Raw genomic sequence first — 22,966 nt, forward strand, 5'->3', positions numbered from 1 at the left:
CTGAGCTCCAGAGCCAATCACCTGCGTGCCGCAGATGGGGTCCTCGCACAGGTACACGCCCGGGGACTGGCCGTCCTGCAGGCTGCCCGTGGCCACCTCAGACAGCAGGTCCTTCAGGTTCTCCTCTTTGCCCCACACTTCCACGGCTGAGATCCGCACCGAGAAGCGGGCTCCCGTCTTTTCCTTGCGTTCGTTTATCAGCTTGAAGAGCCAGGAGATAGCACAGGGGATGATGCCAAGGTTCTGCATGGAGTCGTCCTTTCCGATCATGGTGTAGGATTTCCCTGGGGGGCGAGGCAAGGCAGGAACAGGGCTTGAGTGTCCCCCTCCACAGGGGAGGTGGGGGGAGGGAAGGAAGGAGAGGAAGAGGCAAGGGAAGCGGTAAGCCTTTCCCGGTACTACGCGCTAAATGGCTGTAATAAAGAACGTGAGCGCCCAGACAGGATGAAGTCACCGCTCCCCTCGAGGAGGATCCCACACCATCCGGTCGCTGCACTGTCTCACACAAGGTGGGAAGGCAGACATCTTTCAACGCTATGACGGCCCTTTTTATCACCACCCCACAGATTAACTGCACATACTTACACTTTATATCCTTCCTCAAGTTCAATGCTGTGTCTCTTTTTATAGCATGAGCAAATTCTATTAAGCTCTGGGTTGCCGCTTTGATCAGAGATCAAGAGGACAGAAGTGAGGTGAAATGAGTTTTCTGTCCCGGCCTAGAACCGGCCTCCCTCCCTGCAAAGGGGTGCTTTGGGAGCACCCCAAATTACTGACTTGGAAAGTGAGGCCTGCCGAGCTGAGGGACACAGGCCAGGGGTACGAAGGCACCCTAAGGGGGTCCAATCATCCAACCCCCCTGGCCGGGTGCTCCCCTGGCCCCCTGACCCCCTTGTCCTTTCTCGCTCCGGCACAGGCCAGAGGCTGGGAGGCAAGGTCGGCTGTCAGGTGCTCCCCAGATAGGTCCTGACACGGTTCTGGGCTTTCCCCGGAGGGCTCCATCCACCGCCCCGAACCCAAGAGCCCCTGCTCGGTGCGGGTCCCTCCTCCTGCTGGCTCTCTGGGCGCGGCCCTGACCTGGGCCAAGTGGGAAGAACCCCACCCCGTTTCCTAGGTGACTGGGTCTCCACTTGGGACGGGCATTGCATTTTAGCAGCAGGAACCGTTACTGGTGACTCTTCAGTCCAGGCGGCCGCCTTCCATCTGCTGACGCAGACCCTGGGACCCGCGCCGGAGCACGGGCTGCGTGATTCGGAACACTAACAGCAGAGACGAGCACGGCTCTCACTGACCCAGCTTGGCGTGGCCGAAGCAGAAGACGCAGCCGTCCGCCCCGTTGACCACAGACTGGATCACCTCCGCCACGGTTCCAGCACACACCTCGGCCTGGCGGACACAAGAGGGGACACGTGCAGTGAGTGGACCGTGAGCAACGGCGAGGGGAGCCCGCCGCCCCGGGGCTCCGGTCCCATGGCTGGGGCGCTACGGACGGGTGAGGCCGTAAAGGAGTTCTGGGCCGCTCGAAACCGTCCGGTGCCTCTGCCTCTCGCAAGCCCGAGCCTCACATACACCGCCCGCAAACCACCCTTCTGCTGACTTGCAGCCCGTTCCAGCGGCCGCCTCCGCAGGCCAGGCAGCAACACGCTGGGACGAGACCACAGCACAGGGCGTTTTCATGGACCTCGTGGCCTTCCTGATCTGCCCTTCTGGGCTGCTGGACAAGGCATTTAGACTTTCCACTGGCCCTCCGCTAACTGGATCCTTCCTTCACTCACACACACACACACACACACACACACACACACACACAGCATAGAATTGGACCAAGCTTGTTAGTGGGAAAAAGATGACATACCATTTCAAGAAAATGACCTTGGGAAACGTTGCATTTCTCACATAAGCAGGGGCCTGGTGATCTACATCGACTCTCTCTCCCAACCTCCCTCCTCGTTCTTGAGCCACGTCCCCTTCTCTTCAAAACCAGCCCTTTCTTTCTCTCTGGGCAGATAACAATGTACAGTGTCAAAGGCCCCTCGTCAGCGTGTTATAATGGATGCTCTTCAGCCTGCTGTGTCTCGTCTGCCACATGACTCTCAAGTCCTCGGAGGGGGCCAGGCTTCTGAGAACTTTCGGTATTTCCCCATTAACACCCAATAAGCTACTGCTCCTCAAACGACAAGAACTCAGTACATTTTGTGGCCTGACTTGGGACGTCTGGGAACTCTCTGGATAGCATCTGAGGCTTCCAGGAGGACAAAACAGTGCACTGTGTGCTGTCCCCTTCCTGCCAGAGTCCGAACTTTGGGATGCACTCAGAGGTGTGAAACACCCGGGCTCTGCGGTCGGCGGGGCAGCGTGCCTCCCGGTGGGAATCCAGTTTTCAGCTCCAGGCTGCATGAGTACAACGGGCGTGAACACTTGGAAATCGATTTTCTCTCCTGAACCCAAACTGAAAAACCATACTCCACCCCCACCCCGCTGTCTGTTCTGGTGGTGCCTCAACAACTCTGCTGGGGGCTCCTCCTGGACTTGGGGGGGCAGGACAAGGCTGTCATGGGGACCACAGGGTCTGTCACACCCCCAAGACCTAGGCAGTGAGAGGCTGGCTCGAAGCCCTGAGACTGAGGCAGTAGAATATTCTTTTTAATGTTTATTTATTTGAGGTGTCGGGGTGGGGGAGAGCACGCACGCAAGTGGGGGAGGGGCAGGGAAAGAGCGAGAGAGAGACTCTAAACAGGCTCCTTGCTGTCAGCACAGAGCCCGACCCAGGGCTTGAACTCATGAACCGTGAGATGAGGACCTGAGCCAAAGTCGGAGGCCAGTCCACTGAGCCCCCAGGCGCCCCGAGCAGTAGAATCTGGAACTCCCCATGGGCACCTCTGCAGAGGGGGGAGAAGTTCTTGCTGCATGAACTCTGCCTCCTTTGGACATGAAGTGAGGAGGGGGGCCAGGGGGCTCACAGCCCCACCTGGAGCCAGCCACCAAACAGACGAGGGCTGAGAGTTGGTTGTGTATGCAAAGGCCAGTGGCCACAGGAGACACGGGAGTGGCCTCACGGGGCTCCCCTTGCTGAATTCCTGCAATTCCAGTGGTCAATGACCTGTCCATCTTGTATTGTTAGTGGTTGACAGTGGCCCCTGGGGGCCCCCTGCTGCCTTCCGTCCGGGGGGCCCAGAGAGGCAGGGAGCCTTCCCTAGCACAGACGCGGGCAGCAGGAAGCCTCCACTTACCCACATGCTGGAGTCCTCCCCACCACCCTTCCTGCGAGGGACTGAATGTGTGTCCCCAAAACTGCTATGTTCAAACCTGACGTCCAGGGGCAGCTGTGGGGCTCAGTCGGTTAAGCGTCCAACTCTTGATTTCAGCTCTGGTCATGTTCTCACGGTTTGTGGTTTCAAGCCCTGCATCAGGCTCTGCACTGACAGTGTGGAGCCTGCTTGGGATTGTCTCTTGGTCTCTGTCTCTGTCTCTATCTCTGTCCCTCCCTGCTTTGCTTGCTCTCTTTCAAAAGAAATGAATCAACATTAAAAAACTAGAAACCTAACATCCACTGTGATGGTATTTGGAAATAAGCCTTTTGTGTGTGTGTGTGGGGGGGGGCGGTGAGTAGGTCATGAGGGTGGAACCCTCATGAACGAGATCAGCGTTCTTGGGGAAGACGCCCCAGAGAGCTCCCTCACCCCGTTCAGCAGGAAGACAGCTGTGAATTGGGAAGGATTTGGTCTTGGACTTTCCAGCCTCCAAAACTGTGGGAAAGAAATTTCTGTAGTTGATAAGCCCGCCAGTCCGTGCTGTTTTGTTACGGCAGCCCAAACGGACTAAGACACATTCCCACAGCCAGACCCAGCAGAGGTCTGCCCCGGAGGGGGCAGCTGATGACTGCCAAGGCCACCATGGGTCCTAGGGAGGGTCCACCAGGGCAGTGAGGAGCAAGGACTGTTCCAATCATTGCTTAGCGGATGTCCCTAGAGACTGAGAGAAAGCCAAGTTCATAAGTGCCTGGGACCTCCCTGGTGGCTACAGCTCATGAGCCCACTGAGGACCTGAGAGCAGAAGCCACCGCGTCCACTTGCCTGCTTTCCTGCCTCGGAGGCTCAAAGGGTGCTCACCCCTCGGGCGCTGAGGCTGACCATGACTGTCATCAGTGATGACACAACAGGCAAAGATAGCTCACAGGTATCGAATACTCGCCACTCTCCGGCTCTATTTCGAGCATCTCGTATGTATCGGCTCAATGAATCACATTGATTTGGGTCTGTCTTCAGCTTACAGATGAGGACGCTGAGGCCCAGAGAGGTGCAGTGACCACCCAAGGACACACTGCTAGTAAACAGCGAACAAAATGGCGGGAGGTCAGAGATGCAGGACAGAGAGATTACGGGGAGGAAAGCAGGAAGCGAGGTCTGCTCAGGAAAGGGACTACGAATGAGAGGCTGCATCTTTGAGCCTCAGTTTCCTTGCGCAGGATGTGAACATGGCAAAGCTTCCCTCTTTTACAGCACAGAATCCGAGAAGAGTCCAGTGGGTTAATGTATATGAAACTTCCCGAAAACCATAAATTGAATAGAGAAATGCAATGCATTATATTATTGGCGAATTTAACAAAAGAGAAGCTTCTGGAAGCGAGTGTGACAGTCGCGTGGAGCCCTGTGTGAAATTTAAGCAAACGTGAGCAATTAAAAATGGCTCTTTTCGGGAATAAATCTAAAACTCATTAACAGCCCGGACTTCATTTAGGGTTTGCTTTGGAATTTCTGCAACTTGGGGAGAACCGCTTCAGAAAAGTTTTAACTGTGTTAATTACATTACGTGCAGGCCATTTATTAGACACGATGTCAGGTTTAGATTAGTGAGCTGGGTGGTACCACACACACACACACACACGCACACAAAAGTCAGAGAGAAACTATCAAACTTCTTTGTATTTTGTGTCTTCGTGGTGAAACTCTTTGGGGAAACCATGTGCCCAGCTCGTTAACGAATGGAGCCTGGAACACGCATTGTGTGTCTGTGGTATGATTCCGGGGCCCGTGTGAGTATCCTCTCTTCTACACTCGGATGCAGCGTCGGAAACAAACAGAAGCTTCGAGCACCCTTGTCCTCAGGCTCCGCTGCAGGCATTGGCCACCCTGAAGCACCCTGTTTTGTACGAATCCTGGGAAGGGCCAGCTGGAAACGCATCCGAAGATGCCAGAACGCAGGCGAGGCAGGTCACCGCACACCTGTAACCTGGGTGACGCGTCTACCGGAAGATTCAGCCGTGCCGATTCACTGCAGATGAACTGCACCAGATGGTGTGACTGAATCTTCCAGTGGACATCTGTTCTTACTGGGATTGGCTCCAGGAGCTCCGGTCCAGGAATCTTGGCACTCTGGGCCCCCAAGGAGCCTCCAAATTATACTCGGAGCAGAACGACCATAACTCTCCACACTCCCTGTGTGTGTGTGTGTGTGTGTGTGTGTGTGTGTGCGTGCGTGCACGCGCCCCTTGCAGGGTGACTTTGCAGTGCCACCACTCAAGACGCGGGGTCTCTTCCCACCCCTCAGATCTGAGCCAACCGAATGCAGCAGAAGTGACCTTATGTCAATGCCAAGCCTAGCCTTGGGAGGCGTGTGTATTTGGATCATTCCACCGCTGTGAGCGCAAGCCCCAGAGAGCCTGCTGCTTGAGGAGAAACAACGCGGATTCTACACCAGCCTAAAGCCAGGCAGCCCGCAAACATGGGATAGACACGTAAGTGCGCCAAGCTAGAAATGAAAGAATGCTCAGCCGGACCATAGATTAACAAGGAGTAATAAATGCTCGTTGGTTTAAGCCCCTGAGTTGTAACGCATCACCAGCTAACTAATACGACGGCTGTCCCTCGCCTCTCTTCTTCCCCTCTACTCCACCTCACCGATTCAGGCTGCAGGACTGCATGTAAGCCTCAGTTTCCCTGCCTGCCACACCAATGCCTCACTAGGACTTGCGCCCTATAGGGCCCTAGAACTCTGCCTGATTCAAACCCAGCTCCTCGACACACCCAGGAGCCCAGGCAGGCGTGGTGTTCTTAGCGGACCACACGTGCCACAATCTTCTTGCTGTTGTTCCTAAAATTTCCACTTCTGCCTTCCAGTCCCTGCTTCTGTAAGCCATCCTCACACTGGCTCCCTCCTCCACCCTCCTCCTTCTCTCCAAGGATGTGTTGTGTTGAAATCCTGGCACGATGATGCCACCCGAGCCCTGACACCGATAATTCAACGGGACCGAACTATTCAACGGAGCTCCCACGGGTTTCCAAAAGTTGTACAGCCGGAAGAACTGACATGTCAGAACACTCTGGAAGACACCCTCCCAGCTCACAGGTCCTGGTGGACGGGGAAGGCTTCTTGGAACCAATCAACACTGCCTGAGCCTGTGGCTGGGGACGGTGGGAGGGGCCACACCCACCTGAGAAGCATCTTGAGGAAACACGGCATCGAAGGCAAACATCTTAGGGGGAACTTGGTTGCCTCTCTTCTGGAAGACGTTTTGACCTCCGCAGGTCAGGGGGTCATACAGGGTGATCTGCTTCTTCCGTGGGTCCACCTTTAAGAAAGAGCTGGATTCGGAGGTGTCGCGGGCCAACGTGGAACAGATGCGAAGCATGACTTTCACCTGCAGGAAACAAAGGCGGGAAATGACGTGCAGTGACGTCGTTGGATACTTTATGATGGGGCACCCTCTATCCACTCTGGGGACATGAGCATCCACCGCGGCAGGGAACCTTCTCATGATGACATGGGTTAACGACATAACCTTCGGTGGGTTATGCGAAAACTGACTTGTTTGTAACTACCAGGTGGCATGTTTTGCTACGTCCGTTACTTTCTTACAGAAACGGCACATCGTGTTCTTTATCTTCTTATTAATATAAACTGAAAATTAACTGTACGCTGGTGGGCCAGTCACACAGGCGAACAGGCAATCTGGATGGCCGAGGTTTGGGGGCTGGCGTAATTCCCTGGAAGAGGACTCCTCACAGATCGATAAACCACAGACATAAACGTTAGCTCCATAATTTACTCCTCGCCTTCGCTCATCAGGACTCTCGGAGACAAAAACCCACAGTTATTAGTGTCATCATTAAAGGCTTGTGAAATGGCCTGTTTTTAATGGCCAGCATTTGAAATGTGTTCCAAGGAGCAACGGTGAAAAAAGATTCGTTCGAAACGTGTTATTTGGGATCCCATTAAGTGAGTGCGCAGGAGTTGTCATTTCAGGTAAGGAAAGCGCATCTCGGTGGGAACCGGGAGCGGGTCCCTTAAACCCGCCTCCTGAGGAATTGACCACGGACCAGACACGACCGCCAGCCCGCTCCACCCCCACGGCCTAGCGGAGCACTCATGGAAATAAACCGCCTGCCCCCCGAGCCCTAAGGTGAGCCGGAGTGAAGCTGCAGCCGCACACACAGCTCTGGAGGCTCAAGTCCTGGGGAACTGGAAGGTGTTTGCGCCCTCATTAGCCTCTGCTTCTGTGTTGCTAGTTCAGTCCAAATGTGGCAGTGAGTACCTGCTATATTCCAGCACTGGGCTAGGCTCCCAAGACACAAAGGCTGGTGATACACAGGGTAACAGACAGAGACACACAGATGATTTTTTTTCTTTTTTTTTTTAATTTTTTTTCCAACGTTTTTTATTTATTTTTGGGACAGAGAGAGACAGAGCATGACCGGGGGAGGGGCAGAGAGAGGAGGAGACACAGAATCCGGAGCAGGCTCCAGGCTCCGAGCTGTCACGGCACAGAGCCGGACGCGGGGCTCGAACCCACGGACCATGAGATGGTGACCTGAGCTGAAGTCAGACGCCTAACTGACTGAGCCACCCAGGCGCCCCCCAGATGATTTTTATAATACCACGTGGCGAACCCTGCAGCTCTGTAGAGGGTTCTTTTAAACCTCATCTCTGTGTCTTGCCTTCCTCATCGGATCAGTTGTCAGGTCTGATGAAATGTCAGTCAGGCAGTTTCGCAGAGGGGTTTATACATTTTTAAATAAAAGATTTCCAACGTGCAGAAATGCTCCGAGAATAATCTGCATTGTGCATAATGGAGCGAGGGCACCCTCCTGTTTATCTTCTCCCTGTCTGTTGAGACACGGGAACTGGCCTGCAATGTACAAGGTTGACGGGCACGGGCCTCGTCGGTTGCCCTGGCTGTGTCCCAGCGGTGCTGGTTCCCATCCCTTCAGAACAGCACTCAGGGTGGATCTGGAGGCCGGGTGTCACAGTGGAAGGAACCCATGGCTGGGGTGAGGCTCTCGGGGTTTAAATCCTGGTTCTCCCGCTGGCGGGGGGGGGGGGGGTGTCATATAACGATTCCTGCCATTTCCTGGGGGTCTATTGTGTGCTAGGGCTGTGCTGTCACCCAAAGGACATTACTGAGTCCGACACGCCAATGCATAGGTACCCTTGTCCAGATGAGACAACTCGTGCTCCAGAACTTGCCCCAAATCTCTGAAAATGTTCGTGGTAAGGCTGGGCTCTGATCCCACCTCTGTCTTGACACCCAAGCTCATACTTTTTACATCATGACAAGTACTGCCTCCCGTATGTGGTCCAGCCTCTTGGAGCCTCAGTGTTCTCACCTGTGTGATAGGGACAATGAGGCCTCTCTCAGGGGACCATGGGACGAATGAAAGAAACTGACCTGCAGAGTAACCAGCGCAGGGTGGGTGCGTGATTCCTGTTTCTCTCCCTCTTCCTCCTTCCCCCGTACTCGCCTCCCTCTGAACTGTGACATCCTAGCATTCTCTGATCACCGTGTCAGCGGTAAGGTTTTAGAACTTCTCGCCCTGGACGCCGGGTCCCGTGAATCACAAACGGGATGCCACGGGGGGATCCCTGCAGACAGCGCTGGGGATTACGCACTGGTCCTCGCAGGCTCCTATGAGTAAAACACCGTCACTGTGTGCGTGACAGCAAGCAGCACATTGGCCTGCGTTCCATTCTGACAATTCTCTCGTTCACTGTGAACGTCTCCGTGCTGATTTCAGCCCGGCTCGCGCGGGTAGATCTGCCCCAGTCATACAGCAGGTGTGCCCAGGGCACATATTCAAATGGCAACTTTTGGTAGTGTCTGGGGCCTCCGGGCTTTCTGTAAGCAAAGCCCCTCGCCCGGCCTCTGAGCGCTACAAGTCAAAGAGGATGCAAATGCCAGGCAGAACTGATGGAGTCACATGGCCCGCTGCTTTTCGATTTCACAATTTCACAGGCAATTTCTGGGTAACCAGAGGTGCTGAATGTAAACTATGAGCTAAGCCAGGCAAGGGCCTGCATGGAGACGCGGGAGAGAAGGGGCTGAATTAGCGAGTCATTTGTCCGGGGGGGGGGGGGGGGGGGGGATGCTCCTGCATCGTAATGAAGTTCCGAGCCTGCCCTCCAATTTCTGCAGACAGGCTGACGGTGCTGGCCGCTGGTCTGGCCCAGGAGACACGCAGTCCTTTCAAGACCCACTGAACTCTGGGTGGGGGTGGGGAAATGCCATTCTTTTCCTTCGCCGTTCATTTAAATAAATGGATATTTTTTTTCTCCCCTTAAAGGAAGGAAATTAGGTTTTTCTGCTTGACTTCCTTTGTGCCAATTCTTCCCTCATTCCAGCACTTGGCGTTTGGCTTAATCCTCTGTAATTAAAGCGCTTTGAAGATACCACTTGTGATCAAGACGGTCCCCCGGACTTGCCAGAAGTTTTCATTTTTGTTGCAGATGCTGGTGGGTTCCCGGCGGCACCTGCTTCAGCCCTTCCTGTCCCTGCTGCTCCGGGGCACAGAGAGGGTCCCTGCCGTCATGAACACCCACAGCTGTCTCCCGGCTCTCAGGGCAGGGGGGACGATCCCTGCTTTCAATCGCAAAGGCAGGACTGGCAAAATGAGATCCAGAAAACTAAGGCGCGGTCTGAGTGGACACATTCCAACGACAGGAGGTTGGTATTTCCTCGACCAACAGCCACCCTCAGTGGTCAAGAGCCCACTTTTGCCTCATCTATCTAATGGCTCGGCGGCCGGTGGGGCCGGCTGAAGCTCTGGGCGTCTTGCTCATCAACCACGGCAGCCCCCCTCCCTGGACGGCCTGAGACATTCCAGGAGGATTTGCGAGAGACTCATCGGCAGAGGCAGAACCTCGCTCCTGGGCTGTGTGGACGCTCCATCACGGCGTGGCCGCCACACGGGGGCTTCTGAGGGGTGGTCCCCACGGGCGCTCACTGTCGCCGCCACACGTGATCATGTGCACAGATGTTCGCGTCCATCTCTAGTCACGGAGGAGAGACCCCGGTGTGGACGCAGGGGGCTCCTCACTGCCCCTCTCTCTACCCAGAAGCTTCCCAGCTGGAGGTTTTCGTCAGACTCTAAGGAAGGCTCTGGCCAACGTGACCTTTGGAAGGCTCGCTCAGCAACAGAGAAGACCACGGATGGTGGTGAGGTTGGTGGGGGTGGGGAGAGACCACCAGTCACCATTCCCATGCTCCAGCTTTGTTTACGCTCCTTTGTGGGGCCCCTGCAATGAAGGCCCCCAACAGACACACAGGAGACAGTGACTGGCCCCTGGACCGTGTCGCGGCCACGGGAAATGCTCAGTGCACCTCTGTCACCAAGGATACGTCGTTTCCCCTACAAGGCTAGAGGCTTCAGAGTCAATTAAGTGCTGACACCTTGCACGTCTTTTTACACTTTTATATTTTGAATCTCCTTACGTTGATGTCCAAGCCCACACTCTTTAAATAAGTTTATTTCTTTTTGAGAGAGAGAGAGAGAGAGAGAGAGAGGGAGAGAGAGAGAGAGAGAATCCCAAGCAGGCCCTGTGCCGTCAGTACAGAGCCAGACGTGGGGCTCAATCCCACGAACGGTGAGATCATGACCTGAGCCAAAATTAAGAGTCAGACGCTTAACCGACTGAGCCACCCAGGTGCCCTCCAGTCCACAACTTTTTAAAAATCAGGTCAGTAGAAATGAATCAGGGTGAAGTCAGACCAACCTCACAAGAAATGCCATTTGGGCATCATTTTTGTCCTGATCACAGAGTATTAGAGTTATCTTTGAGCCTTCCAGATCTGTTCTTTGTTTTTTTAATTAAAAAACAAATTTCAATGTTTACTTATTTTTGAGAGAGAGAGAGAGAGAGCGAGAGAGAGCGTGAGCAGAGCAGGGGCAGAGAGAGAGAGGGAGACACAGAACCTGAAGCAGGTTCCAGGCTCTGAGCTGTCAGCACAGAGCCCGACCTGGGGCTTGAAACTCATGGACCATGAGATCATGACCTGAGCTGAAGTTGGATGCTTAACCGACTGAGCCACCCAGGCACCCCTAAATTTTTTTTTTATTTATTATTTTGTATAGAGTGAGCGAGGAAGGAGTAGAGAGAGGGAGGCAGAGAGAGAGGATCTGAAGCAGGCTCTGTGCTGACAGCAGAGAGCCCGACTGAGCCACCCAGGTGCCCCCAGATCTATTCCTAAGTTCCTAAAACATGTCTGGGAAGGGTTCAAGGCAAACCAGAGCCCAGTGTGACAGGTTCGTCAAAATCCACCAACGAGAAAAGTGAACAAGTTGGATGGTTCGGAGGAGAGTCTGGAACCGAAGGGCGCCGAGACAGAACGGCCAAACCACAGAACCAGTCTGTTCCAGGACCCTGCGTCTTTCCCGCTGAGGCCGGCGCCTGCGATGGAGACGCTGAGGTTCCTTGTGACAGACGTGAGCCACGGAAATATCCATCACTCTGTCCTCTAGGCGACCTTGTCCACCTCAGAAGAGAGAAAGCCAGAGTCGGTGCCACAGCCCTGCCTGGTGGGAGTGGAGGCTGGACGTCCGCGGAGGGAGCACTGTGCTGACCTCACCGCACACCAGGGTGACTTTCCTGCTTTCCCTAGATTTTCAGGTGGGGTTCAGCTCTTGAGGGAGAAATGAGAGATAACAGAAGGGTCCCTGCATGGGATGAGCCAATCTCCTTTCTTACAGGTTCCAGGTGTGATGGGCACCACGGTGAGCTAGGAGCCAGGGGACTGGGTTCTAGTCCAAATGTCACCACCACTGAGTGGCTGTGTGACTTCAGGTGTGGACCCTGGCTTCCATACCCCTAAAGTTGGGCTGTTGTACCACCCATGACCCCTGTCTTGAAGGACAGGTGGGAAGCAACAAAGAAATAAAGGCAGAATATAAAGCACTACACACATATAAAATATTATTCAAGAAAGAAGAAAGGAAGAAAGAAAAAAGAAAGAAGGAAGGAAGAAAGAAGAAAGGAAAAAAGAAAAAAGGAAGGAAAGAAGAAGGCATATTCCTCAAATCAACTAGTGTAAAATAGACTTTTCTACACCAGGTGAATGACATCAGAAGCCTTTCTACCAGCCTTAATTTTTATTTTATTTTTTTAAGTTTATTTATTTATTTTGAGAGAAAGAGAGAGAGAGAGAGAGAGAGAGAGAGAGGGAGGGAGAGAGAGAATCCCAAGCAGGTTCCATGCCATCAGCACAGAGCCTGATGCGGGGCTCAAACTCACGAACTGCAAGATCATGACCCGAGCAGAGTTCGAGAGTTGGACGCTTAAATGACTGTGACACCCAGGTGCCCCTACCAACCTTAATTTTAAAACTGAAAGCAAAAAATTCTTGAATGAGCCTGCCCATACATAGTGACAGGAGTGACGGGATCAAATGACTTTCCTCCCTCCCCCCCAACAAATTAAATTAAAGACCAAGTGGTCTGCTTCTATCTTTCGCAAAGGTATGCGCTCCCTGTTGAATGTGATCTGAACCTCTAAAATCTGGATGTGGTGTTTCCCTTATTTCATTCCTTTCTTTCCTGTCTTGATCAGATGTTCTGGCTATGCTCATGTTGTCTGCTTATGGCTCATTAGTCCCTTCCAGAAGATTCTCCAGACATTCTAAGAGAGATGATCAGAGGACAGGAGCTGTAAACAGTGTGCCCCCAGTATGTATTCTCAGCACTCTTACTTTTCTGACCTACCACGAAATTCAGCAACCCTTCACATCCTTCCATGCTTAGGACATTCTGGCAAATCTACTGTAAAAGTTTCCAAAGGGGATTAAAGGTGTAATTTTCCAGCTGTTATGTAAAGGACACTCTCCACTTTATAACCTAAGATTCTAGTGCTAACCCACCACCGACACACCGACCCCCATATACATGACTTTCCTTTCCTGTTCGATTTACCCAATGTGCCTGCTTGACCTGACAGACGAGCTGTTGGAAGTCTTAAATAACCCTGATCCTGGGAGGGAACCTTTAAACATATCTGAGAGTTGTGTTCCATCCAAACATAGTTATCTTTACAGAATTATACAGATCCATGCATCACAGCTCAGTTACTTGCAGAATCAAACTAAATCAGACAGAGTTTCTTTGCACCAAACTACAATAGTAATCCTACTGACCCAGTCAAGGTTCATGGGGCCATTCCCCCAGAAAAGGTCCAGGGGAACAGGATCTGGTGCTGAGTCTGGGGGCTAGGAGGGCAGATGCCACGAGGCTGAGAGCTCCCCCGGCCTATCTGGGGGAGCATCTACTCTGTGTTGACAAAATCGGTGACTTCATCACTCACTCATCACCAGCCATCTGTACCACGGCCATAACTTCTTTACAAATTTTATTAAAAATTTTTTTGTAATGTTTATTCATTTTTGAGAGACAGAGAGACAGAGCACAAGTGGGGGTAGGGCAGACAGAGAGGGGGACACAGCATCCAAAGCAGGCTCCAGGCTCTGAGCTGTCAGCACAGAGCCCGACGCGGGGCTTGAACTCATGAACCACAAGCTCATGACCTGGGCTGAAGGCTGACACTCAACCAACTAAGCCACCCAGTAAAAGTTTTTAATAAAATTTATTTTGAGAGAGAGAGAGAGAGAAAGAGAGAGAGAGAGAGAACATGAGTGGGCAAGGGGCAGAGAGAGCGGGAGAGAGAGAATCCCAAGCAGGCTCCATACAGCACAGAACGTGACGTGGGGCTTGAACCCACAAACCATGAGATCATGACCTGAGCTGAAACCAAGAGTCAGATGCTTAACCGACTGAGCCACTCAGGCGCCCTGAATTTTATATTTACAGGGGATCTTCTCATCCTTATTTCCATTTGATTCCCCACAACAGCTTTATTAGGGAAACGTTAACATGGCCATTATCACCATCATCCTTACTTTAAGGGCAGTGGGTACTTAAGTGACTTGCCCAAAGCCGGTTGCCCCCTGGCGAAGGTGAAAGGGCAGGGGCCCCTGACCCACTCGCCCTGCAGTGAGCGTCCTGGGTCAGATGGAGCCAGAGAAGAGGCTTGTCCCTTCCACCAAAGCCAGCAGAGCCTGAACCTGTTCATTGGGGGCTGGGCCAGAGCCGAACCCCCTTAAAGACAGGGTACTGTCCCTGCGCTGGGTGGCTGGCTTCTCAGGGGTGCCAGCGGGTGAGCTCATGTGGCGCCAGACGGCACATGATGAGCGGTGATGCCATCAGAGAGGGGAGATTTACATTATTAAAAGCCACGCCGGGAAAGGTGACAGGTGGTAGCACCAGAAAGCTAAGCGTGAGGGGAGCATGTGCAGGACCAGAAAATGGAGCCCAGTAATGAGATGTGCTCGCTAAGGAAGTGCTTCGGGGAGTGGGGGCCGGGGGGGGGGGGGGGAAGTTCCCCGAAGCTCCTGTCTGGTGCATGTGTCAGCCTCAGCCCGCAAGCCCAGCAGGGAGGAAGCATGGCCCGGAGGGGGGTCTGCAGCCAGGGAAGGGCTGCTGGGGGCCAGGCAGCCTCTGGGAGCGAGGTCCCTCACTCCAATTAGCAGGCCGGAGAAAAGCTGGCCAGGCTGGGAGGGTGGAGGCAGGCACGTTTCAGGGGCTGGTCTGGCAGCAAGGACTGGAATTGTGACAGCAGCCTACATACAAGAGGCCCCATCTCTTAGCTCATCGTGTTAGGGAACTCATTTCGAATGGGTGAGCGGGTTTTAAAATGCATCCTAAGACACAGTCCTTGTTGGGTCCAAAGTGAAGTGGGACGTGGGGTTCTCGGGCATCCCTGGACGAGCAGCTCCAAGGCTAAGGGCACTTGCTGTCTGCCTGGCCTCCCTAGGACCATGTGGAGGGTAGCCTGGAGGCTGGGGCACACGCTCTGCCCACAGGCTGCCTGGGTTTGAGCTCTGGCTGCACCGTTTACCGCGGTGTATCTGCACGAGTGATTTAACCTCCCACAGGCCTATCTAGAAGCTCGTCCTGACAACAGTACCTTCCCAGTGGGGTTACGGTGATCATGAAAAGAGCCGCTTATGACTGTGCTGCTACATGAGTGTTTAATACATGCCAGCTATTCTTTTTTTTTAATTTGTTTTCAATGTTTATTTATTTATATTTGAGAGAGAGACAGAGCACGAGCAGGGGAGGGGCAGAGAGAGGGGGAGACACAGAATTCGAAGCAGGCTCCAGGCTCTGAGCTGTCAGCACAGAGCCCAACGCGGGGCTCAAACCCATGACCCATAAGATCGTGACCTGAACCAAAGTCAGATACTTAACTGATTGAGCCACCCGGGTGCCCCCACAGTAGCTATTCTTACTTTATAATAATTATATTATGTGGTGTTCTATTACTATGATAAAAATTTAGTATTTTTTTAATGTTTATTTATTTTGGGAGACAGAAAGAGCGTGAGTAGGGGAGGGGCAGAGAGAGAGGGAGACAGAATCCCAAGGGGGCTCCTCACTGTCAGCGCAGAGCCCGAAACAGGGTTCAAACTCATGAAGCGTGAGATCATGACCTGAGCTGAAATCAACAGTCGGACATTTAACTGACTGAGCCACCCAGGCGCCCCTGAAATTTTAGTATTTTAAAAATTTATAATATACATGTACAAATTACTATTGTTGAGGGTATGAGTCTACTGGAGAGATCATAGACTTTAAAGTCAGATGCCAGCTCTTACCAGCTGTGTGACCGTGCACATTTTATTTTATTATTTTATTTTATTTTTAAAGTTCATGTGGTGAGAGTGTGAGCACGTGTGCACATGTGTGGCAGAGGGGCAGAAAGAGAGGGAGAGAGAGAACCCCAAGCAGGCTCTTCACTGACAGCACAGAGCCCGATGCAGGGCTTGAACTCACAAACTGTGAGATCATGACCTAAGTCGAGATCACAAGTCGGTTGCTTAACCGACTGAGCCACCCAGGCGCCCCTAAACATATCATTCTAACGTAGCTTTCTCATCAGTAAAATGGGGATAATAATCCCTACGTGGAAGGATTTACGTGATTCTTAGGCAAAGAGTCGTGCTAAGCCCTTGGCACAAAGCAGGTCTCCATAACGATCACGGTCACGTTGAACCCACACACGTGGTGGCCCTGTGAGAGCATACGCCGCCAGGAACCTAACACAAGGTCACCCTTCTCCCAGCAATGCCTTCAACCACCTCTGACCCAGGGGTTCAGGAGACCGTGAACCTTACTGGTTTATGCCACACAAGAGGCCTGGAGACACAAAGTGTCACCCCACTGCTGCAGGATGTTGCCGAGGCCACCTCACCCCGGGCCCACCAATGTTTACAGATCCAAGGTTAAGCTCAGGACTTCCAATTCCCAGCCTCTCTTTCTTCTGCCTGAATTTTGGTAAATCCTGGGGAAGGGGCAACTGCAGATTTTTCCGAATGCTGGGAAGGAAAACTACGGTGGCTAGTTTGTGGTTACTATAGTTATTTTATCTTTTGAAATACCCCATTGCAGAGATAAAACGGCACAGAAGGACCTTCTGAGAGAGGAGCAGTGGGCACCCCTTGCATCAGAGTTCTTTCAGGCGCACACAGCTTGGCATTGGCACTTATTGTTAATAAGGGCCCATTTACCGCTAAAGCTCACTCATGTGTGACGACTGCACAGCTAAATAGTAGATTTGTCATTAAATAGCGGACGCTCAGGAAATGTCACATCTGCCGACGCAGACCCCGTCTGTCGCCAGAGAGGTGCTGTCTGCCTTTGGAAACACCAGCACAAAAGAGAAAGTTACTTTTCTTTTTCTGCAGCCTGTTTTATTATAAATATGAAAACTGCAGCTTGCTAAGCGGACACTTGACGCTGTGTCTGGACCTCACTGCTGCGTTCTCCTGGGCCTGGGACTTTTTACTATCCCACGGCTTCCGGTCTAGGGAAGTGACACCCAGAACTCTGAGAATAAGTCGAGTGACCCCGTCTAGGGACCACCTAGAAATACCAGCTGCCAGATACCGCGCGGAATCCAGGGAAACGCCGTAATAAACAACCTGTTGTCTAAAACAAAAAGCCATTCTTGCCATCTAATAATTAGGTATGTACCTTTCTTTTTTTTTAACTTTTTTTTTAACGTTTATTTATTTTTGAGACAGAGAGAGACAGAGCATGAACAGGGGAGGGGCAGAGAGAGAGGGAGACACAGAATCTGAAACAGGCTCCAGGCTCTGAGCCGTCAGCACAGAGCCCGACGCGGGGCTCGAACTCACGGACCGTGAGATCATGACCTGAGCTGAAGTCGGACGCTTAACCGACCAAGCCACCCAGGCGCCCCAAGGTATGTACCTTTCTGGTATTCATCTCTGACGCCCATTTTCGACATGAAACGATCACTTAGGAGCACTGTCCGTTCAGCATTAAGACTTTGCCGGCCTCTAGGCTGCTTGCCTGGCAGTGGGAGCACAGGCATCCTTGGGGCCCACAGGGAAAGTGGGTTCAGAGCAAGTGGGGAATCCTTTCCTTAAAGAACCGTGATACGCGACCCCCAAGCCTGGGCTCTTGTCCAGTCTGGAACCCCGTAGCCTCAGTCTCAGGCAAGAGGAGAATCAGGTACGTGTCCTAGTGAGAACAGGCATCCGGGGAACTTTGGGGTCAAGGGGCTGAAATCTGGAACAGGCTTAGCTGAAAGTTAGGAAGTTGGGTAAATTAACCTGCATCGAAGGCTGACAGGCACTCAGTGGACTGCCGCACCGAGCCCTACATTGTCACGACCCCCGTACGCTGAAGAAGGGGAGAACGGGCTAGAGGAGCAGAAAGACGCCAAGCCAGTCCCAAGTCCCGGGCCCTCGGTAAGTCTTAGATTTTCATCCTCAATAAGAAAGAGTACGAGAGTGCACTCACCCCGGCATTAGCCCCAGTCACCCCCGATTCCTTGTCTGTCATTTCTCTCCTTAGAAGTGTATCTGTGCTGTTCCACTACACACGCGTGAAACACACACTGTTCCCACTGGGGGGCCACGGGGGCAGCCCGGTCTCGTGACGTAAAAGGGGTTCCGTTTTGGATTACTTTATTTTCAAGTCGTAGGCTTGGAACGGAAGCAACTGTCACCCAGTTCGGCTCCAGTGAGCCCCAGGCTTGTTGAGGACGATGGCATGGGACAGACTTGGACAGCCCGCGGGGGAGGTAGGTGATGCGGTGGAGAGACGAGGGGGTGAAGGCCAGCCGGGGGTAAGTGTGAAAGAGAAACTCCTGCCCCCTCTGGCCAGGGGTGAGCCGCTGGCCCTTTGGAGTCCCCCTCCCCGCCCCTCTGCTTGGCAGAGAAGCCCTCGCTGGTGGCAGGACCCATGTTCAAAGCAGAATGGGGAATTCTAATAGCGAGGATTATGCAGAGGACATGTTTTCTCTTTCTTTTTTTTTTTTAATTTTTTTTAACGTTTATTTATTTTTGAGACAGAGAGAGACAGAGCATTAATGGGGGAGAGTCAGAGAGAGGGAGACACAGAATCTGAAACAGGCACAGAGCCCGACGCGGGGCTCGAACTCAAGGACCGGACCGCGAGATCATGACCTGAGCCGAAGTCGGCCGCTAAACCGACTGAGCCCCCCAGGCGCCCCTCTTTATTTTCTTTTTAAAATGTGGGTGTACAGGGGCGCCTGGGGGGCTCAGTTGGTAAAGTGTCCGACTTCGGCTCAGGTCATGATCTCACGGTCCGTGAGTTCGAGCCCTGCGTCGGGCTCTGGGCTGACAGCTCAGAGCCTGGAGCCTGCTTCGGATTCTGTGTCTCCCTCTCTCTCTGCCCCTCCCCCACTCTCTCCCAAAAATAAACAAACATTAAAAAAATAGAATGCGGGTGTAGAGAATGAGATGGAGGTCAAGGATGAACATGTGCAGGTGCGGTCTTTACCTAACCGCATTCTCCTCCAGGGTGCATAGGGTAGGGTGGGAAAAGAACAACCCAACAAATTAAAGCAGGTCCCCGCGTTCCAGCAAGTGACTAGAAAGCTGGGGTGTGGAGGAGGCCTGGGAGGGCAGCGTGTGTTCCCTGCGGGGCAGGGGGGCTTTGGCAACCTTAAACCAGAGGCACCTGATCGGGAAGAGGCACTCTCGCGCTGGAGCATTTAGAAGCCCTCCGGGTACGTCGAATCTGAAGAAAACACCAGAAGCATTTCGCCTGCGCTGCGATGGGTGGTCTGCAGCCTCAGCTTGCCGAGCTGTAAAAGCTAACTTTGCGTTGGTCCCACGGAGACGCTCCCCAGGGCCTTTTGTATCGTATGGAACCTGCTGTCCTCCAAGACCAGGATGCAGAGGGAGGCTCCATCGTGGCTCCATAGAAGGGACGCTGCCACCGGCTGTATGGCATGGCGGTGTCCTCATCATGGAGCTCTGCTCCTGGAACCCGGCTTGCAGAGGGCTGTTTCATCCTGCCTTCTGGGGGACCTACACCTGCCCTCTTCGTATTTAGGGCGAGCCCGAGCTGCTGTCCCCTAGTCAGATCAGGGTGGACTTAGAATTTCAGCAGCTTGCCCAAGAGACACAGACCGATCAGAACGAGGCCGGTCGCTCCCCCAGACTCCCGGCCACCCCCAAACCGGTCTGGTGTATAAACACCCAACTCGGGAAGCAGTACCTCCATCAATTCATTCCTTCATTCCTTCAGCATTCGGCTGAGTAAGTACTTCTTAACCTGGGCCAGGCATCCAGGGCTCTGCAGAGCATCCAGGGTTCTGCAGGTACAAAGAGCTTAAAAACCAGTTGTGTCTTCGAGGGGCTTATGGTAACAGGAGTGGTACAAAAGAGCTCTGTACTGGGGCGCCTGGGCGGCTCAGTCGGTTGAGCATCTGACTCTTAATTTCAGCTCAGGTCACGATGCCAGGGTCGTGGGGTCGAGCCCCACATCGGGCTCTGTGCTGTGGAGCCTGCTTAAGATTCATTCCCTTTCTCTGTCTCTCTCTCTCTCTCTCCCTCTGCCCCTTTCCCCTGCTCGCGCGCTCTCTCTAAAATTAAAAAAAAAAAAAAAAAAAGAATAAAAAGAGCTCATACTGAGGTACACTGAGGGCCCAAATGGGGCAGGGGGATTTCCACCGGGGGAGAAGGGACCAGGCAAGGTTTCATGACGATGATTGTCAGTGAGGCTTGGAAGAAGAGTTGCGGTCTGCAAGGCACCCAAGTCAGGCATGGGGACCCCAGACAGAGTGAGTGTGTGGGCAAATGCATGCAAATGAGGTAGCTACAGGGCTTTGGGTCAAGTTTCTTAGCTTCCCTGTGCCTCAGTTTCCTCATCTGTAAAGTGGAGATGGTTAACAGGGCCAGGACCTCATAGAAGTTGTTACGAGTTGTTAGTGCTCTTAAAGAGCCTGGCACACGGTGAGGGCCCCGTGAGTGTTGTTTTGTGGTTTTACTCTGACTGTAGCTTAGGGTGGGCGTGGTGGAGGAGGGGTAAGAAATTCAGCTGGAAAAAACAGATGGATATCAGCGTGCGGACAGACGTCTTGTCCAATCTAAAAAGTGTGTACTTATCCCAGATAATAGGGAGCCACTGAAGGTCAGAGAATGGGAAGAGCTGGGAGGCCTCACTGCTCGGCAGCAAAGCTCCAGGGGCCACGATTTCCTCATCTGAAAACACTAATAACATTCTTCACTGGGGCTGTTAAGAAGTCAAGGGAGAAAACGCTCGTGCAGTGTGCACTTTTATAGCAAAACCTTTTAAAATGTGCTGACAAGGTACACCTGGGAGGCTCAGTCCGTTAAGCACCCGACCTTGGCTCAGGTTATGATCTCGCAGTTCATGAGTTCGAGCCCCGCCATCGGGCTCTGTGCTGACGGCTTGGAGCCTGGAGCCTGCTTCGGATTCTGTGTCTTCCTCTCTCTCTGCAACTTCCTCTGCCTGTGCCCCCACCCCCCCCCCCACGCCCCCTCAAAAAAAAAAAACCCAAATCTTTAAAAATAAAACCTAAAAATAAAACGTGCTGACAATTTGTTCAGTGAGTCTCCGTGGGGCGCCGGAGGAGGACCCACAACCGTGCAGTTAGGAGTCGGCCGAATGCACGTGTGCTCAGTGCTGGCAGCAGCCGTGAGGTTTGACAAGGAGAATAATGAATTAGGCCACCACCAAATAAATATTTATTAAAATGCCAATGAGCAAGGCACTCTCCTTACCCAGGGAAGCAAAGCATGCCAAAACATTTGCATTCAAGGGGAGAGCCAGGGACAGATGTGCACGAGGACACTCAGGAAAGGAGAATGCTGTTTTACGGGGGTGTCTGTAAATCCACAGGACGCAGACTGCTCCGTTCTAGCCACAGAAGAGGCTGTGCTGGTGGGAGCTGGGGGGCTGCCTGGCGGAGGAGGAACAGCAGCCTCTTTTTCCCCAGGGTCACATATCATCTCACGGGACATTTTTCTTTCCTGCCTCATTAGCAACTGGGTCTGTCTTTCTTTCTTTCTTTCTTTCTTTCTTTCTTTCTTTCTTTCTTTCTTTCTCTTTCTTTCTAAGCTTATTTATTTTACTTCGAGAGAGAGAGAGTGCAAGGGAGGGGTAAAGAGAGAGAGAGACCTGACCAGGCTCTGCACTGTCAGTGCAGAGCCCGATGTGGGACTCGAACTCATGAACCGTGAGATCATGACCTGAGTCAAAATCCGGAGTTGGACGCTTAACCGACTGGGCCACCCGGGCATCCCTAGTGACTGGGTTTCTAACACGTTAGGGGAAACAGCATAGATTCTTTACTTTGTAAACTTTGATGGCAACTGGCTGCCCAATATGGTGTCCCTAGGCACATTTTTTTGAAGTAACAACAGTGAAGTAACAGGTTCCCGGGAACGGATTTCACATCAGCACACGAAGGAAAGCTCGTGTTGTCTTACTCAAGAGCAGCAGGCCACTCAAACTTACCCTATTGGTTTGAACACAGTTTGTGAGCCACCCCCAGCCCCGCACCCAGAGTTGTTGACTCAGTATGTCTGGGATGAGGCCTGAGAATCTGCATTTCTTCTTTTTTTTTCTTACTATGAACAATGCTGCTCTAAGCATTGTGTCAAGGTTTTTTTTTTTTAATGTTTATTTTTGAGAGAGAGAGAGAGACAGAGTGTGAGTGGGGGTGGGGCAGAGACAGAGAGGGAGACACAGAATCTCAAGCAGGCTCCAGTCTCTGAGCTGTTAGCACAGAGCCTGACGTGGGGCTAGAACTCACGAACTGTGAGATCATGACCTGAGCTGAAGTCGGATGCTTAACTGACTGAGCCTCCCAGGCACCCCGAGAATCTGCATTTCTAACACACTCCTGCTGATTTTGCTGCTGTGGGCATCATGCTGGGAGAGCCGCTGTGCAGTAGGTATGTTGGCTTCCTCCTCATGGAACTTTCCGCCCAACTCCATCGGGAGTCCAAAACACAACTGATGTGGATGTTACATTCTGGGAAAATGACAGTCTTATTAATTTTAAAGATTCTGGCAGCTAAAGAAAGAACATTTCAATGCTGTCAAAACAGAAGTGGCTTCTGACTCTCTGTTCCATTGTCTACTCGAGGAAAATTCTTGAGTTCTAAAGTGAAATAAGTGTTGACCTTAGGAAGGATCTCGGGGATACAGAACTCTTCTTCTGAAAGTAGCCCCAGTCTTCGGTCTATACTTAACTCGGTTCTGTAGATCTTACCTGCCCTCACGGCTTTTGTTACCAGTGGGGAAGCATAGACTTACCACAACAGAATCCGAACCAACCTTTCCTATAGGTTCTCTTCAGTTTCTCTTTCTTCGAAGAAATGATTATGGAGGGTCTTCTG

General features: G+C 52.5%; 1 protein-coding gene across 3 annotated transcripts in view; it reads right to left on the bottom strand.

Annotated features, from left to right (window-relative positions):
* KIF26B (kinesin family member 26B) overlaps window positions 1–22,966 on the bottom strand; it is a 470,603-nt gene that overhangs the window by 83,979 nt on the left and 363,658 nt on the right. For all 3 annotated transcript variants that reach the window (XM_058701126.1, XM_058701127.1, XM_058701128.1), the window contains 3 exons: window positions 6,431–6,637; window positions 1,293–1,386; window positions 22–284 (listed from right to left, as the gene is read on the bottom strand). In XM_058701126.1, coding sequence (XP_058557109.1) covers window positions 22–284; window positions 1,293–1,386; window positions 6,431–6,637 — 564 coding nt within the window. The remainder of the gene's footprint in view (window positions 1–21; window positions 285–1,292; window positions 1,387–6,430; window positions 6,638–22,966) is intronic.

This window comes from Neofelis nebulosa, chromosome 15 (assembly GCF_028018385.1).
Source record: "Neofelis nebulosa isolate mNeoNeb1 chromosome 15, mNeoNeb1.pri, whole genome shotgun sequence".
NCBI lineage: Eukaryota > Metazoa > Chordata > Mammalia > Carnivora > Felidae > Neofelis > Neofelis nebulosa.